A 20,105-nucleotide genomic window follows, 5' to 3' on the forward strand; every position below is an offset into this window, starting at 1 on the left:
CTCCAATTCAAACATTCACACAAGTGTAATAACATATCAAAAACTTGCTCGCTCACTCAAATCATCAAAATAACATCAAACATCAAGAATCGATCATCAAAACTCAAGGATTTTAACTTAAAACTCAACTTTTCCAATTTTTCATATATGCGCCGAAACGGGCTTAGGTCACCGGGGACCCCCAACAAAACATACGTACAAGTCCAAAAATTTTATACGAATCCATTGTAATCGTCAAAACACCAATTTGAGGTCGGTTACCAAAAATATTGATCGTGGTCAATTCTATCCTCATTTTAAGTAAAACAAATCATATTTTCTTCAAAATTTTACATAAAATCTTTCCGAAAAGCGATACAGACCACGCATGCAAGTCAATAAGTATCAAATGAAGCTATGAGATGCCTTGAAATACAGAAACTAAGGCTAGTACTCAAAATAACCTATCGGATCGTCACAGTCCTATAAGTATAGAAGCTTCATACAAAGATCTCGAATAGGTGGAACCTAGAAGTTATGTTCAAGTAGCCAAAGATCCAAGATTGGTTGAGGCTATGCAAACTGAGATTAAAGCTAGAAGATAATCATAGCTGGGATGTGGTTTCTCTACCAGAATAAAAGAGAGTCATTGAATGCAAATGGATCTACAAGATTGAGTACAAGGCCACGGGTGAATTTAAAGATTTAAAGCAAGGTTGATGGCTGAAGGTTATAGTACTAGAGGGACTAGATTACATGTGAACTTTCTCTCCGGTTGTCAAAATAGTACTGCTAGATTAGTCATTTCTATTGCTGCAGCCAAGCATCTGGTAATCCACAAAATGAATATCTATAATGCTTTTGTCCAAGGAGATTTGAAGAAGGAGGTTTACTTGACATTGCCTTGAAGATCTACTCACGAGTAAGGAAATTTTCAAGTGTGCAGATTACTTAAATCTTTGTATGGCCTCAAACAGGCTTCTAGAGAGTAAAATATCAAATTGTCCACTACTCTTCTTTTACTTGGCTTTGTTTATAGTCATTTGAATTATTCCCTATTTACTAAGAAATCACATGATAAGATTGTAATTTATTGATTTATGTGGATGACTTGCTTGTCGCTAGTAATAGTCTACTTCAAATTCAGGAGACCAAAGACTGCTTACAAGCTTTAAGATTAAAGATCTAGGTGAGCTGAAATATTTTCTTGGGATTGAGTTTGCCAGAAGTAAAGGTGAGATCCTCATGCACTAGAGGAAATATTCTCTTGAGTTGATTTCTAATTTGGGTTTAGCTGGCACTACGTCTGTGGGAGCTCCTCTAGAGATGAATCAAAAGTTCACCTCTTTGGAATTTGATGCACGTTTTGCCCTAAAAATAATAAGTCTTTGGATGACCATGGTCATTATCAGAGATTACTTGGCAGGTTGTTGTATTTGACCTTGAACGTAGTTCTGTTACATCAACAACCCTAACTCTATTTGTCTTCAGACACAGTACCTCTTGATTACGTCTGAGTTGATAGGCTTCGTATTGACTCTTCCATCCATTTCCTCCAAGATTAGAGCTCCACTCGACAATGCTCGGTGAACTACGTAAGTACCTTGCCATTTGCTGCGAACTTTCCTTTGGCTTCTACTTGATGGGGAAAGAGTTTCTTCAGAACCAACTGCCCTAGTGTGAATTGGCAAGGCTTCACTCTTTTATTAAATGCACTGGCCATCCTGTTTTGATATTGCTGGCCATGACATACTACATCCATTCTTCTCTCATCAATGAGCATGAGTTGATCCTGCCTGATCCGTATCCACTTTGTGTCGTCCAATTTTTCCTCTTGAATGACTCTTAAGGACGGTATCTCCACCTCTGCGGGTATCACCGCTTCAGTGACGTATACCAACATGTACGGCATTGCACTAGTGGATATTCTCATTGTAGTCCAATAACCCAATAAAGTGAAAGGTAACTTCTCATGCCATTGTCTGTGATTGTCCACTATCTTTCCCAGAATCCTCTTGATATTCTTGTTGGCTGCCTTGACTTCCATATTCATTTGCGGTTTGTAGGATGTGGAATTGTGGTGGACGATTTTGAACTTCTCACAGATTTCTCTCATGAGGTTGCTGTTGAGGTTAGCGGCATTGTCAGTGATGATAGACTCCGGTATCCCAAATTTGCAGACGATATTGTTTCAGACAACATCTGCCACTACCTTCTTTGTGACGGCCTTGTAAGTAGATGTCTCAACCCATTTGGTAAAATAGTCGATAGCTACCAAGATGAAGCGATGTCCGTTTGATGTTGCAGGGTCTATGGGTCCAATCACGTCCATACCCCAAGTGGCGAACGACCAAGGCGAACCCATTACATTTAACTCATTTGGTGGAGCTCGGATGAATCTAGCACTGGTGACACTTCTGCACATAGCGGATACTATCACTTTCCATAGTCATCCAAAAGTATCCAACTTTCAAAATCTTCTTGGCTAATATGAACCCATTCATGTGGGGTTCGCACGTCCCTGCATCTATTTCCTCCAATAGTCTGGTTGCTTTAGCAGCGTCTACATATCTCAACAAACCTAAATGTGGGATCCTCCAGTACAAGATTTCCCTGTTGAGGAAAAAGTGGTTTGCCAACATCCTGAAGGCTCGCTTTTGACCATTAGTAGCATTATCCGTGTATTCTTTGGCTGCAATAAATTTCTTGATATTGCGACACCATGGTATACCATCTAATTCTTCATTTATATGGAAGCAATAGGCATGTTGATCCCTGATCTCTACCTCGATAGGGTCGATGTAGTTTTAGTCTGGATGCTGAATCATAGATAATAGGGTTGCAAGGGCATCAGCGAACTCGTTCCGAATCCTGGGATGAGCTTGAACTCAATCTTTATGAACTTCTTGCACAACTCCTTCATGTAGTGAAGGTACATGAGTATCTTGACATTCTTGGTGGACCATTCTCCTTGGACTTGGTGTATCATAAAATTAGAATCTCCGATGACCAAAAGTTCTTTGATGTTCATGTCGACTGCCATTCTGATTCCAAGGATGCACGCTTCGTATTCAGCCATATTATTGGTACAATGGAATCTTATCTTTTCTGATGCTGGATAGTGTTGTACATATTCCGAAACAAAAACTGCCCCAATCCTGACTCATTTGAAGTTTGCTGCTCCATCGAAAAACATTCTCCATCCAGGGTATGATTCTACAATATCCTCCCTAGAAAATACTACTTCTTCATCAGGGAAATACGTGGTAAGCAGTTTGTAAGCTCCGTCCACTGGATTCTCGGCGAGGTGGTCGACTAAAGCTTGTCCTTTGATAGCCTTATAAGTTATGTACACAATGTAAAATTTGCTGAGGAGAATTTTCCTTTAGCTAGCTTTTCGGTAGGCATTGGCTTCTGAAAAATATACTTGAGCGGTTCGAGCCGAGATATCATATGCGTAGTGTATGTCGAAATGTAATGCCTTAGCTTATGAGCAATCCAAGTCAAAGCACAGCAAGCACGTTCTATCAAGGTATACTTGGCCTTACATGGTGTGAACTTCTTGCTTAAGTAGTAGATTGCCTGCTCCTTTCTCCCAGCTCCATCATGCTGCCCCAACACACAGCCGAAGAAGTTGCCCAAGACTGACAAATAGAGCAACAATGGTTTCCCTGGTTTGGGGGGAACCAGCACTGGTGGGTTTGAAAGATACTCTTTGATTCTATCGAAGGCTTTCTGGCACTTCTCCGTCCATTTTGTGGCAGCATCTTTCTTCAGAAACTTGAAAATGGGTTCACAGATTACCGTGGACTGGCTATCAAATGACTGATGTAATTCAAAATGCCCAGGAAACTCATGACATCTTTCTTGTTCTTTGGTGGCGGTAATTCCTGGATGGCCTTGATTTTTGATATATCCAGTTCTATCCCCTTCCTGATTACAATGAAACCCAATAGTATTCTAGTAGGGACTCCGAACGCACACTTTGCTGGGTTTAACTTCAAACTGTACCTTCGCAGGCGTTCGAAAAATTTCCTCAAGTTGTCCAAGCGCTCCCAGCTCTTTCGAGACTTTATGATGACTTCATCCACATACACTTCAATCTCAATATGAATCATGTTGTGAAAGAGCGTCGTCATGGCTCTCATGTAGGTAGCGCCGATGTTCTTGAGATCGAACGACATAACTCTATAACAGTAGACTCCCTAAGGCGTGGTGAAAGTTGTCTTCTCTGCGTTTTCCTCGTGCATTAAGATTTGATGGAATCCAGCGAAACAATCCACAAATGACTGCAGTTCATGCTTTGCGCAATTGTCGATGCGTATGTGGATATTTGGTAGAGGGAAATCATCATTTGGACTAGCTTTGTTGAGATCTCGGTAGTCCACACATATTCTGATCTTTCCGTTCTTCTTGGGCTCTGGGACGATGTTTGCCAACGATCTAGGATAGTTGGTGACCCTTATTACATTTGCTTCTATCTGCTTGGTCACTTCCACCTATATGCTCAGACTTAAATCAAGTTTGAACTTCCTAGGCTTCTGCTTGACCAATGATCTAGCAGGGTCGGTGGGTAGTCAATGCGAGACAATGTCGGTGCTTAATCCTAGCATGTCATCATAGGACCATGCGAACACATCGACGTACTGTCGGAGGAGATTAATTAGTTTTTCCTTTTGCTCGGCTTCTAGATGAATGTTGATTCTGGTTTCCTTTACATCTTTTTCACTTCCAAGATTGACCACTTCCATTTCTTCGAGGTTGTGCTTTTTTGACTCTCCAGCTGTTCGAACTCCTGCGAAAGATTGTCTGGCATCATACTCTCGTCATATTCCTCGTAATCCTGGTCGTTGCACTCAAGAGTTTTATTACATGTCATAATCGTGGAACGCAGTTTTTTATCGGTTTGATTACTGAAAAGAAAAGCTAAATATAAATAAAATTGTAAAATAAAGTTACAATATTTAGGAAAATGATTCTTTTTATTTCAACAAAAGGGGAACATCTTAAGCGTTCACAAGAGGCAAATGACAAAAATGTACAGACACGGTACATGTCTCAATTGACCATGCTCTTTTCAAAAGAAAACTTTTACAGTTCCATACTACCAAGACTCCCGGCGAACCAAAGATGGAATGGCGGTCCAATTATACAGTTTTTCCCCTGGTTCGACATCCCTGATGGTCGGTGTCTTGATGTCAGTTCCTTCACAACATTCTTCAATCATATTCACGAAAAACTTTCCCATTCCGCCGATGATATCATATTCGGGTACTAAACTTCGTCCCTGACTTGCAACATGCTCTGGCACAAAATCCTTTTTCCCGGAGCTAAAGGTGCAAGCTTTCCCTTCCAGAGGCTGATATCATATGTCATTCCTTCCTTTCTGCCCATTATGTTTAATTGGCTCTGTGATTCCATCTGACTAGGCTCCCAACCCTGTTCCTGGCCTGTATCCATAGTTCATCATCTCCCTCATAGCAATATTGGATCTATACAGCAACTGCATTCCCAAATTTTGTTCAGTCTTCTCCTTCTCAATAGTCTGCATGATTTCCACAGTATGGAAGGCAACTCCATCCAGCCCTTCAATGAATGGAACATCATACTCCAAATAGGCAGAGTGACCCCACTCACCATGAACCATGATCTCTTGGCATCCCCACTCGAATTTTATACATTGGTGAAAATTAGATGGCACGGCCCTTGCCATATGTATACAGGGCCTACCAAGCAGCAAGTTGTAGGAAGAGGAGATGTCCATCACTTGGAACAACACTAGAAAATCAAACGGCCTGATTTGCAAAGCTAGATAAATTTCTCCAATAACATTCTTTTGTGAACCATCAAAGGATCTCACCCTTACGTGGCTTTCCTTGAATTCCCTCAAATGAATTCCTAACTCCCGCAGGGTGGAGAGCGGACAAATGTTGACTCCTGGCCCTCCATCAACCAACACCCGGAACACCACTTTTCCCCGCATTTGATAGTGATGTGAAGAGCCTTGTTGTGACTTGCGCCGTCGACAGGAAGTTCGTCTCTTCTAAAAGTGATCATGTTTCTTCGACTATTTTTCCAATTTTCATGGCCAACGCCTCACTAGTGGTGTTACTTGATACTCTTACCCCGATTAGTACTTTTAACAGGGTGTCCTTATGACTGTCAGAACTCATTAATAGATCCATGATGGATATATGTGCTGGAGTTTTCTTCAGCTGCTCTTCCACATAATACTCTTTGCTTGACATTTTTTTTTCCAAAACTCAATGGCTTCTGGGTCTGTTATGTTCCTCCTTGGAATTGTTTCTCTCCCCATATTTCCTTGATTGACATCTTCAGGGGCGTAACATCTTCTAGACCTAGTCATACCGTGGGCTGTAGCAGAGTCTGTCATATTGGCCTTTCCTTTTTGCTAGTATGTCCATGAGACGGTTTTGTACTCCTAATCTTCTTCGTCTTGAGTAGCATCACAGATAAGTCTGAACCGTCATTGTAGGCCTTAATTGTACTATAATGATCGAAGCCTTTTGATGAGGGATCCTTGCGGCTTCTACATTTTCTATAGTGACTATTGTTCCCTTCAGGTCATACTCTTAGTCTAATGTGATCATGTTTGCTCCCGAGTTTCGATGATTTGGCAGTGGGTTGCGATTCACATTGGGTGGTGCCAGAGTGCACTGAATGGATCCGCTTTTGATCAGGGTTTCAATTTTATTTTTAAACTTGAAACAATCTTCAGTATCATGCCTAAGTACATTGGAATGGTACACACATCTTTTAGTGGCATCAAAATATTTGGAGGGATGTTCAAGAATCCTTCCCTTGATTGGGTGTATCAATCCTTCTTTTCTCAATCTTTCAAACAATTGGGCCAGAGGCTCAGTAATCGGGGTGTAAGTTCTAGGACCCATCTCTTCAAAGTTAGGACGAGGGCATGGTGCATATTCAAGTCAGTTCTAATGAGTATTGGTTTGGACAGGAGCATATGGCCGTTATGGGTTTTGGTTGTTTTTGGTTTGAGGAGGGTTGTATTGTGGTTGAGGGTGGTAATATGGATGGGTATTATAGACTGGAGCGTAAGTGGATGGTGTTGAGCATTTGTTTGGGGAATAAAAGGTGCTCCCATGATGTGGATTGGGTTGGTAGTAAGGGACGACTGCTGAGACCCCTCTTTCTTCTTCTTTCCACTACCGATTAACCCTGACTGGATAGCCTTGCTGGCCGCTTGCATCATCTTTTCAAAGTATATTCCCTCTTGGGCTCTGGTGAAATACTTGGTTAGTTCACTGTCATCCAGCGGAGGTTGCGCACTGGCAACCTCCGACCTCCATCATCGTGCATATTCTTGGAATGACTTGGGTGGTTTTTTCTACAGGTTTACTAGTGCGAACCAATCAGGAGTGATCTCTGTATTAAATCGAAAAAGATTCATGAAGTCCTCGGCCATATCTTTCCAAGTTCTCCGGTTTCGCGGATCCTGTCGAGTATACCAGGTTAGTGCTTCTCCCATCAAACTTCTTATAAATAGTTTAATCCTTAGCTTCTCATTCTTCCCCACTCCGACTAGCTTGTCATAATATACCCTCAAATGTGCGTGGGGGTCCCTTGTCCCATCGAAGATATCGAACTTTGGGGGTTTGTACAGTGCTGGCATATTCACATCTGGATGAATACACAGATCCTCATAGTCCAAAGTTTCACTTCCCCGGGCAACTTGGAGACTCTTCATTTTCTTTCTCAACATTTGTAACTACTCAGATACTGACTCTTCTTCCTTATGCATGGCTTCTCTCTCCATCTCGGTGTATTGGTAAATCTTATAAGGCACCCTGACCGTGACATGTGCAGTAATGGTAGGTTCAGAAACAACATATACGGGGGGAACGTATCGCTCATGGGTGGCAGCATGTGCCACAGGTATGTGTTGGTTAGTGGTGAAAGTGACTCAGTCACGAGGAGGGATAGTTGCATTAGTGGTAATAGGCGGGTTCTGTGATGCCTAAGTGTATTGTGGTACATAGGGAGTGTGAATACGGGGATTTTATGGGTTAGGGAGGGTTACTGGAGATATGACTTTAGTGGTGGGAGTTGAAGTTGGGGTGTTGTTGTTTTGGCATAATGTGGAAGGAAAATGATCTAGAAGGGAATCTAGGTGGCTGGGGAAGTGTTGTCACGGCCAGGTGCGCCAATTCTTTGATATGTTGTACCTCCTCCCTTAAGGACTCCATTTCTAGGCCCATCCTGGCCACGTGTTCATCATTCCTAGTGTTGTATTTTTTCCCCAATCGCCCTGGGTTATTGGCTATGACCAGAGCATGTTCAATTGGGCCTTCAGCGGCTGACATCTTTCCCTTTGACCTTAGATTGTATGGTGGTTCCTCCAGTTTTGGTCGACACAAACCAACTTTCTTTTCTTTTTGGGGAAAATAATAAATCAAAAGAAAAAGGAACAAGAGTTAGTTTCTTCATTTATGCGAGCAGGAAATCACAGAGAGCAGATAATTTATGCATTACAGCTAGCGCATTCCTAGAATTCGCGGGGGCCTCTTATTGCTTGAGGTAGGACTAATTTGCAGATATTTGACAGACATTTAGACTTGACACATTTAGATCCAAAGCAATTTATTTTCATTGATAATTTGGACTGATACAAGTGGGAATAAGGATTGCATCATTATTTCATAGAATTGCATGGGCTTGGACAACTCCTTTTTGGAAAGTAAAAGAGAAAACTAGGGATAAGGGTACAAAGTGGGAAAGAGGGGAAATCAACCAACTCTAATAACCATCCCCTGAGTCATTTCCCATGTCCTTCTCTTCTTCTAGCTCTTCTTCCAGATCCTCCTCCGGATCTTCCTCAAATTCCTCCTCATCATCGTTGAATTCAAACTCCTCTTCCGAATCTTCTTCTGGCTCTATGCTTGATTCTATCTGGATGCACTCCACTACCCGATCATCATCTTCCCCAGGTGGAAACATATGGTCAATGGATCCTAGGACCACCTGACGGTGCATTGACGTGGTCACAAGATAATGCGGCAGGATCTCATAGTAAATCTGTAAAACAACCACAGTGTTCTACAACCAGGCTATAACATCTCTACTTGGGCAGGCGAGATCTTCTTCTTCATTAATCCAGACGTAATACTCGGGAGTACACCATGCATTTTGACTCATAGGTATTATTACCAGGTCATTCCACTCTTCTTGCAGTCTTCTTATCCTGGGAATTGGGATCTGGCCATTGTACTCATCATCGTATAGAGATGTTCTTGTCCACAGAGGCACATCTTGGATCATCCCAAACTGTCTGAGGACCTGCAGGGGTGAGTATAGTTGAATGCCTTCTAGTCCAATCAACTCAATGAAGTATTTCTGAGGGGTCCTCAAGATTTCCCTTCCACCTAACCATGAGAGTTTCCAATTGATCCATTCTCCTATCAGATTGGTCAGCGTTTCCCTCCATTCTTCTTGCCCATGTGGGGAGATCCAGTGTCTCATTCTCTCACTATGGCTGTGGATCATATTGCTGACATCCACGAAGTAGTCGATGGTGGCCTCTCGCTGGAAGAAGTGTTCAGTGGCCCAGATCTGAAGCAACAAGTTACAACCCTTAAAGAAATCATACCCTCGTGCACATGCGTACAAAACTCTCAGCATCTCACCTAACACCATCGACACCAAAGTAGCTTGAAGATTTCCACGGAAGGTTGCCAGAACCACTGGTAACAGGTTGATATTGATATAGCCCCTTCGATGTAGGAAAACCAATAATCCCAACAGTGCCATTGTGAAAGTGATAGGCCTGAGACTCTCCCACATCGCTTGGTCACATTGAAACTCCCCTGAATACCATTCGTAGCTTTCACGGTGCCCAAATCTGTCGAACATCTGGTCGAGGCACACCCATTCGTCCTCGATACTTATGAGGCTTTTGATGTTGGAAAGAACTAAGGTATCCAAGAACCGATAACCGAGCATAGTAATAGGAAATACTGGCTTTCTTCCGTTGAACGACAGCTCCGTGAAACTTGTGACTTCTTCTAATGTCAGTACTAACTCACAGTCGGCAAATTTGAACACCACCTTAGCCGGATCCCAAAATTCTATCAATAGGCGAGTGAGCACCCTGTCTGCTCGGATGTTCATCAATGTAGTTAATGCCCCCGGGTGCGTCCGAACCTCATCTCTGTGTTCCCGGTGAATGTTCTTCCACCACTCTTTCAACTTATGCGGTGCTTCCATTACCATGCTAATTTCAGGGATGTTTTGGTTGATTTCCATTAGCTGAGGTGGGTAAAAGAAAGATATTTGGGTAAGTTTTTGCTTCGGATCCTTAAGTGTTTTGTCATGTTTGTTCGTCTTTCCACAGAAGTTATATCTTTGGGTGCATGACCCGTTGACATCAGGATAGCTTTCCTAATTATGTATTGGTACCAAGGACAAACTCACCTAAGGTTTATGCAGTATGACCTATTTTACTCGAGTAGAGTGTCTCATACGTTTGAATTGGACTGAAGGCTACGAGACGTTATCTCAGTTGACCTGACAAAGCCATTCTCTGAAACTAGAAATTTTTAAAAAGAAGGTTCGGAGCGGTGTAAAAGACAACCCTCACATGCCATTGTGTATGATAGCGTACGGCCAAGACTTGATTGGAAGAAATATGATGACAGTGTGTAAAAAGTAGTAACAGACAAAGATATAGGAGTAATAAGCATGGTGATCATAAAGAGCAAATAATTTTAAAGAGCGAATAAAGTAGGTAAGCATATAATTGTAATTTCAACTATAATCAAAGTAAGGTATAAATAAATCTAGAGGCCAAATTAGTCTAAGTCTGCTAAGGTCAAAACCTAAGTATGATATCCCCAGCAGAGTCGCCATGTTGTTGCACCCTATTTTGCACTAGATAAGACAGGATTCAACTTGAGGTTTCTCGGTTGTTAATGAAAGAAAATCACCACCTAATATTTAAAGATATACTAGGGTACCTATTTTATTACTGAGTCATATTCTTTATAGGTTAGCAAACCGCTGAGATTATGGGTAAGATTTTTGTTCTTCTAAGGGGAAGGTGTTAGGCACCCTTAAAATCTACCTAAGGTAGATCTATAGGACTTAGACTAATTTTAAGGAATCAGTTATTTATAATATGCTTAATTACTACAAAGGCATGGCTTACTATATATCAAAGGGTGTGTATATGTAAGACTTAAGAAGGATGGAGATTATAAAAGAATTTTTGAAGGTTAAAAGGGTTTTGAAAGTGGTCTACATTTAAAGGCTTGTAATTATTAAGTTATGAAAGTAATTACCTTTGAAGAACACATGTTTGTATAATTTTTAAAAGATGTACGTAAGAAAAGTGATTCTAAATGTACCTTGGCTTTTAAAATTCTAAAGAAGGCGAGTATTTGAAAATTCATTTGGGTGATCATTCGTTACTGTTTTTCAGGAAAATCTGATTTCATTCCTTGTTATCTAAGACCAATGATTCTTTTCTAATTTCCTTTTGAAAACGAGCTGTTGTTTTGATTAGGGACTTGAGCTTCAACAATATTTAAGAAAGGTGAGTGTACAAGATGGACAAGTTATAATTAGCTGAGCGAAGATTAATTACTAACTAAATCTCTTTAGATCCTACATTAGTTAAAGTTTGCCTATGTTTCATGAGGTATTAGGTAGAAAGACAAAACACATAATCTAATAAATGAGTGTTGAATACATGATAATGAAATACAATAAGACAACAAAGGCAGTGAGCGAAAAATAATGAAAGCAGTAAGCTAGGCTATGGAAATAATGAGCAGTAACGAAAGAAATAAGGGAGAGAGGACTGGACTCTGATGGTTGGGCCTCAAAAAGGTAGGCCTAACAATCGAGAGGCGTGACTATAGTGGACTGGACTCATCAAAGATGCAGCAAAGCTGGTTTGGGTCTGAATTCCTTAGGAACTCAGCAGGCCCAAATGTATACATGCCCAATAAGAAAGAAAGTCATTAGAAGTATATCCCACATTCTCAATATATTCAAAACATATATAACATGTTTATAAACTAACAATTGTAACAAGAAAATAATCAATAATGTGGGAAATTATATTAATGTGGGGGTTCTACTTAGCAAATAATTCACATTGAAAACCTTTCGTTGTCATTAAATATTAAACCCTCAAAGAACTAAATGTGTCAATGAATTAAGGACTAAGGAGGAAATCCCACTCAAGGTCGATGCTCCCTTTGAATCTCCTGACACTTCAAAGTTTCCAAGGAATTCAAGGCCCAGGGCAATGCTTGTGCCGGGGAGGGCAGCCCAACCTAGAGTCGAACTCCACTCCACAGTACCTGTAAATACTAACAACATATTTTCCTTACGGGTTTAAATGTCAGTGAGGCTCTTTCAATGTAAACTAAATGTTATAGCATTACCTACCGCAAAATATATACTTTTCCTCCTAACATAAGAATATATAGTCCATACTGGATTACCAAACAAACATATATCACATGAATTCTAAAGATCTAACTTTGAAACACATACAGGTGAGTAACAGAAGCATCATAAGCATACTACAAAAGTCTGAATTTAGAGCAGAGCAATATTCCAAAGAAAGGCAAAGCTATACAGCAACAACTCAATATATACAGAGGTTTCTTGTGTATGGCAAACCTAGTGTGAACTGATTGATTTTGCTTTTAACACATGCACATGTTGATACTGCTATCTTAACACTTTTAAAGAGAATCAACAATGAAAATTCAGACAACACAGTCATGACTAATTATTTACATATGTTGTCAGAGATATCTAGGACATGATCAAGCCTTTCAATAGATCTGCTAGTTCACAGATCAAAATATGGGATCCCTAAGGATCTCTACCGAATCATATTCCTAATAGTGTTGACCTAAAACAAACCATCATGTTCAAATAGCATCAGCAAAGGTCCTTATAAGATCTTAGGGAATCAGATTTGGTTTTAAAATTAATTATGGGGAAAAGGCTGGAGTGGTTCTGGACAAGGTATGAAATCAGGTTCCAGATCAAAGATTAATTTCATCATTAATTTCTATCTAGATTATATATCTATATTATATTAAATAGATTGTAGATTTCTATCTATCAGATCGTGGCTTCATGTACCAAATATTTCAATATCGTTGCATCCGATATTTTTGTTTTGTTCCAACAGTGTGATGAAGAATAGATCCGAGAAAGAGACCTTCATTTCCTGTCTCTTATTTATTTATTTTATTTTTATTGAATTTTTTATTTTCTAAAAGGAAAGATACTAAGCAAGAACATGCAGTTTTCAGTTAACTACTTAAACCCTTCAAATCAGTGATGATCTTATGTAGACAAGAAGATTTTACACATTTAAGAATTTGATTAAGCTTGTCATAAGGGGAGAGAGTTACAGATAAAGGAAAGATAATGTATTAGAACAAGTTTAACTCAAACATAAGTCTAGGTTAGTACATGAATATGAAAATGATCATGCTTTTGTTTTTTTACAAGTTATCACTTGGTTATAGCAAAGTAACTAGGTTCTCTTTTAGGGAAGATAATCTTAAAAGATAAAATACATATCAACACTTTCAAAGATTAATGATAACCCTAAAGGATTATAGATAGGAGGTATGATACTAAGTAAGCATGCAGCTGAGGATGTTGACTAATCAAGAAAATAATCAAGTTCGGCCTACCAAGTTACTAGTCCTTATAATGAAGAAAGGGAAACAGGAAAATGATTGTGTTATGAGGAAAGATAACTTAGACTTAACTGATGTATACTATAGGACTATTGGGAGAAGATAAGAGAGTTTAATTCAAACAAGAGTAGATCAATAGAAATAACAGCAACTAGACAAAGTAAAAGACCATAGTGGCTACTCAAAAATAACTTAACAAACACAAGCAGAGAAGAAAATATATAAACGCTTAGAGTCTATGCTTAAGGTTAAAGGATAAAAGATATAAACTTAACACCTTCATATTCATTCAGTCATAATTATAAAATAATAAGCTCAACTTCAAGACTCACAAACTACAGAGATGCACAGATAAGGATAAAGGTTATTGTAGATCAATGAAAGCTATGAAGTTCATGTGAACATGAACATATAGTAACTTAAACATGTAGACTGTTGGAAACTCAGGAACAAAGATTAGCAGGAATCAATTAGTGGTTTAATCAATCATCGATTAAAGACTCAAAGCAGGACAAGTAATTACAAGTAGCCATTAAACTAATTGAACATAAACATTAACATACTGAGCACCATAAAATAATTGTAATACTCAGAATATGACTAGCACATTTGTAGCATCCAAATGGAGTGAACAAAGGAGAAGAATGCAAAATGTGCTGACCTTTTTTAGAGCAACAGACCAAACGAAGCTCTTTCTCAGTTGCTTTAGACCCCAGAAATCTCAAGTTTGAACCAACGACAGTACTCAGCAAATGAAAAGATAAGAACCCGTAAGAAAACCTAAGATTTGAATCCTAAATTTCTTAGTGTTTTTGTGTGTGTTTCTCTTCCGTGTTAGATGGTTGGTCCGTGTTTTCTTCGGTGGTTAGTGATGTTAGGTGAGAACATTAAAACCATATTTATAGTGCCATTTAAGGCTATATGGTTTCAACAGAATTCAAATTAGATAGTGGAAGATGACGATAAGCTGATGGTGTGAGCAATATGAGTGAAATCAGAGAAGAGTAGAGGGGAAAACAACGAAGATTTTTACCTAAGAAGGGAGATTGATCGTTGAAGGCAGAGGATCATCGGACAAGACTTAAAACCCAGAGGTCATTGAGTTTGACCTATGGGTAAACAATCCTCATACTGAATCCTCTGAAAAACTTCATGTATGATCCGATTTGAAAGAACATAACAGAAACCAGACGATTTGAACTTTTGTCTTTGTGTCCAGGGTTAAGCTTTTGGGGATTTCAAATTTTATCGGTGAAAGGGGAAAGGTTTAGCGAGAATCGCAGACAAAAGAGATAGGATGGATAATTTCTTTATGGATTCATGACCTTGCACGAATTTGTGCAAGGTTGTTTGATTGATTTGAGCCTATGAGCTTGAGAGAAAAGGGAGAGAAAGGGGAAAGTGAGGCAGCCGAGTGAGTGTTAGAGTGGTTAGGGTTTGGGAGATTTGGGGGGTGTCCCTAGGTTTAAGTTATGGAGATGGGCTCTTAACCGTTGATCTTTGAGATCAACGGTCCAAATAGTTTGGGTTTAAATGATTTTTATGGGAAAATTTGATGGTTGTTGGATCCTTGTGATCCAATGGTTGAGATTAAATCTCTGGGTGCTTGAAAATTTAAAGAGAAAATAGAGTAAAAATCATGGGCCGTTGATCATAGAAATGGACGGCCCAGATAATTTGTGTTTGTTTTTGTGAGTGATAAGGACGGGTGACGTGACGTGCTTTGATTGGTTCAAATGGTTTGGGGCGGATTGCCAACCTGGAATGGAGAGGTCGTTTGGACTGGGTCAGATGAGGGGTTTGGCCTGATATTGGGCCAAAATTAATTTAATGAATGGCCACTTTATATTTAATTAAGGAATTGCAATTGTAGCCATTTCGATCTTTAACCCTTTTATAATTAATTTAATTAAACTTAATTATTTTCAATAAAATACAGTATAATTATTAAATACTACAAATTATTACAATTAATTATTTATAAAAATACTTTATTTTTCTAGATTGTAACACTAATTTTAAATTATTAATATAGTAATCTAATTAAACAGAATTAAAGAGTAATTAAATTAATTATAAAATCTATGTATAAAAATTATTTTAATAATCCTAAAATAGTAAATATATTTGTAATTACATAATGTCAATGCTATGTGATTAATTTTAAAACTAATGCTTAGTTAATTTGTGAAAAATAGATATTCATTACTGGAAAATACTTTGAAAATATTTATTGTAAATTATTAAGTATAAATAAATTAACTTAAAAAGGAAGAGTCAAAATTGGCCGTCAATATCCATCACTATGCATTGCACTATAATAAGTATCATGCGATTATTGAGGGGTATAATGATGCAAATTGGATCATTGGATCAACCTAAACTAAATCCACAAGTGGATATATTTTTACAATCAGTGGAGGAGCAGTGTCTTGAAAATCGTCCAATCAAACATGCATTGCCGCTCTACAATGGAGGCTGAGTTTATAGCCTTAGACAAGACCGGTGAAGAAGTTGAATGACTCCGTAATTTTTTCAAATTTCTTGAAGAAATTCCATCTTGGCCCAAAATATTGGCACCTATATGCATACATTCCGATGGTCAAGCGGTAATAGGAAGGTCTGGGAGCATTATGTATAACGAAAAATCTTGTCATTATACGACGAAGACAAAAAACAGTTAGGCAACTACTCTCTAGGGGAATTATCATAATTGACTATGTGAAGTCAAGAGATAATGTGTCGGATCCATTTACAAAAGGCCTAACTAGAGAGGTAGTTGAAAGATCATCGATGGAAATGGGTCTATGGTCGAGAACAAGTCATTGTGGCGGTAACTCTACCTAGAAGACTAGAGATCCCAAGATCTAGGTTCAAGGAGCTCAAACAAAGTCACTAATGATGGTTCAACATTGTCAAATAAAATTTTTTTTTGGTCCATTCTTGTGATGAGACAATGTTCGGTACCAAGGATAAAGCGTTAAGGGTTTTTAATGGTTTCTAAGTTTGATACGAGGTATATCAAATAGTGTATCTATGGGATAACACGTTTAGGAATCACCTATGTAAGTGTGAAGTATTAGCCGCTTGAAGGAGAGTTCTGTAAGGCCAATTCTCTATGCACTTATGAAACCAGGCGATGTTCATGGATGAAACGAACACAACAATGAGAACCAAAGGCGGTTAAGGGTTGATCGTATGACTTATGGTTGTCTACATATACACTAAAGCTCGACAGTTCAAAGATATCAAATCTACCGATTGACCAAGTATATCCGACATATGGTCACTATGGAAACTTCAAAGGGAAACCTACTTATCCATATGCGATTAATCCTTACTTGCGAATCACACAAGTTTTTTTCATATATTTTAAACATATTACCATTCCCCATTCATGCGGGGGAGTGTTAGGTTTCGTGAATTGGTGTGAATGGGAAATGGAAGAGGCATCTTTTGAATTGCACCTCTTCATCTCACCCTTTCATTGTCTATAAATTTAGAGTCTTAGTCTCATTTTTCATAATGAAAAATCTGAAAATTTCTCCCCTCTTTTCTACATTATTGCATTGTTTACCAAATAAACATAAGTGTCAAGTGTGATTTGCATTATTGGACTTAGAACTTTTGAACGGTCAAATATGTTTTATAACCCATAAAAGTTTGTGATTCAAATAAAGTCCAAAGCAAAATCATATCAATGAAAATGCTAAAAAAAAAATTTGGATATTTATTTTCTTAGTTTTTCATTACTTTAAATAGTGAAAATGCATAACTTACTTTTAATATTATTTAGTTATGTAATTAAATCTTAGTTCTTATTAGTCGTACTTATTTTAACATGATTTAGTACTTTTAGATTATGTTTATTTTTATTATGGCTTATTAATTAGAAATATTTATTTTATGCGATTAATTGAGAAAATGATATTGTATAACTGCTCTCAAAATAATAGCTGGAAAAAAAAAATATTTTTTAGTATAATTTATGTGTGTATATATTTCTGTATATTATATATACAAAATATATAAATTTAATATACTTTTACGGTTGTCGGATATAAATAGTTTCGACCGCGGGATAAAAGAAATAAATTGGCGTGCTTATTGGAAACAATAATAATGATGCACAAGCCCGCCAACGTTTCTCTTTGGCCCATTTGCACATTTTCTCTGGACAAATGAAATGAAAAGCGAAGGTCCTTCTATAGAAAATATGCCCCGATCAGATACATTCTCCCACTTATGTAACTTACAAATACAAGATACAAAAAACAAAACAAAAAGAAAAGAGGATCTAATGCAAAGGGGAAATGGACAGAAATGAGGCTTTTGATCTTTGGCCACATGATGATTCAGCTTGAGAAATCTGTGGTTAAAAGAGACTTCACTTAGACTTGAATGGGATTGCCCGGATCACCACCTGGTGGTATAGAGCTGCTAGTGCTGCTCCAATAAATGGTCCAACCCAGAATATCCACTGCATCAAACATCATTCATCACAACAAGTCAGCAAAATTATTTAGTGAATCCTAAAAAGTAAAGGAAAGAAAAAGGGGGTGAATTAAGTAAGTAATTATACGTGGTCATCCCATGCGTGGTCTTGGTTGTAGATGATGGCTGCGCCAAGACTCCTAGCTGGGTTGATACCAGTTCCAGTGATTGGAATTGTGGCCAAGTGTACCAAGAACACAGCAAATCCAATAGGCAATGGTGCCAAAATCTAAATTAAAACATAACCCAATTTCAACTATCAGTTTTAAGGCCACAATTAATTACCCACAAAACCTACTACTTTCTTTTACTGAATTAAGGCTATGAATACTTACAGGGACATGTGAATCCCTAGCACTACGCTTAGCATCAGTGGCAGAGAAAACAGTGTAAACAAGGACGAAAGTACCAACGATCTCAGCACCAAGACCTGATCCCTTTGTGTAACCAAGATTTACAACATTGGCACCACCACCCTTTGTTTGATAAAGAGTTTTGCCAAACCCTTTGACCACACCAGCACCACAGATAGCTCCAAGACACTGCATCACCATGTAGAACACTGCCCTTGTCAACGACAATTTCCTTGCCAAGAACAGCCCAAAGGTCACTGCTGGATTTATGTGTCCTCCTGCAATATTCCCCACAACAAAAACAAATGGTTAGTTAGTAGTCCGCAACATAGGCGGATGGAGCCTTGTAATTGGTTCGACTAAACTCAGTATTCTTAACATATGCATGCAAATTATTACGAAACTTCAAAATTACATAACGTTTCTTGGGAATAATCTTAATTGTTGAACTCGTAGAATTAGATTTTGAATCCATCGCTAGTCCACAATATACTCAAACCACTAGATCTAACAAAATATTACCCCCTCTATCTCAATTTATGTGAATGAATTGAGGATACGAAGGAAATCAATTAATTTTCAATTTGAATTTGGATATAGATTCTTCAATTTTTTAAAATAACAATTACAGTACATATTTGATATTATATGAAAAATCGACATGGTTAATAATTCAAAATATTTAAAGGGGCTTGAGATAATCAAAGTAAAAAATAAAAAATCTATATAGCAACACCTTCGATTAAAATGAGACAAGTAAGAATATACTTTTAGAAATGCGTACCAGAAATGCCAGCAGTACAGTAAACAAGGGCAAAAATCATGCCCCCAAAAGCCCAAGCAATGCCTTGAATACCAACAGTGGAGCATTTGGATTCAGACTTTGAAACACCCATCACTGTTAAGATAGTGATGTAAAGGAAGAGGAAAGTGGCCATAAACTCAGCAATTCCAGCACGATAGAATGACCAAGACGTCAATTCTCCTGCCTCAAACAGTGGCGCTGGTGGTGGCTCCTTATAATCCTTGTCACTCTGCGCTGCCGTCCCAATTGCCTGCCTCTCTGAATATTTGTTTGCTCCTAATCTTACATCTTCTTCTTTGTTCTCCATTCTTTTTTCTCAATTCACAGCTAAAAATTACTCGACTTCAGAAAGAATTAATGTTTACCCGTTGATGGGAGTGAGTGAAGTACTAAAGGTGTTTATATAGGAGTACTATGCAATATTAGGTAAGTTAAAGGGGCCCCTACTGACATGCATTAATGATTTAAGTTTCATTATCATAGTGACCGACCATTCATAATTCAGTGCTTCGTATCATTACTTTTTGTGGAATTGAGCTGTTTTTTGTAAAGATTTTGTGAAGAGAGACGTTGGAGTTTTTGTCCTTTTTATTCTTTTCCATGGTTAGATCCTAGCTGTCACAAGGATGTCCATATGATGTACAACGTTTTTTTTTTTGATAATGGACCATCGGCCACCGCCCAATTTAATTATGTGGTTGAAAATGCAATTTTGCATATGGCAATTTGTAAGTGCTCCTTGGGCCAAACTTTCCTATG

General features: G+C 38.4%; 1 protein-coding gene across 1 annotated transcript; it reads right to left on the reverse strand.

Annotated features, from left to right (window-relative positions):
- Positions 1-17,876: 17,876 nt before the first annotated feature.
- Positions 17,877-19,725, reverse strand: LOC104121559 (aquaporin PIP1-1). The gene is made up of 4 exons (XM_009633585.4): positions 19,326-19,725; positions 18,524-18,819; positions 18,277-18,417; positions 17,877-18,174 (listed from the first exon to the last, which is right to left on the reverse strand). The coding sequence occupies exons 1-4, from the start codon at positions 19,651-19,653 to the stop codon at positions 18,082-18,084; spliced, it is 858 nt and encodes a 285-aa protein (XP_009631880.1). The 5' UTR covers positions 19,654-19,725; the 3' UTR covers positions 17,877-18,081.
- Between the last annotated feature and the right edge of the window lie 380 nt (positions 19,726-20,105).

The sequence above is a fragment of the Nicotiana tomentosiformis genome, chromosome 3 (assembly GCF_000390325.3).
Source record: "Nicotiana tomentosiformis chromosome 3, ASM39032v3, whole genome shotgun sequence".
Taxonomy (NCBI): Eukaryota; Viridiplantae; Streptophyta; class Magnoliopsida; order Solanales; family Solanaceae; genus Nicotiana; species Nicotiana tomentosiformis.

Coding starts and splice junctions, on each gene's coding strand:
- LOC104121559 (XM_009633585.4), bottom strand. CDS start 19,653: ATGGAGAACAAAGAAGAAGATGTAAGATTAGGAGCAAACAAATATTCA. Junction 18,418..18,523: donor CTAGGGATTCACATGTCCCT/GTAAGTATTCAT, acceptor GTTTTAATTTAG/ATTTTGGCACCATTGCCTAT. Junction 18,175..18,276: donor ACCACGCATGGGATGACCAC/GTATAATTACTT, acceptor TGTTTGATGCAG/TGGATATTCTGGGTTGGACC.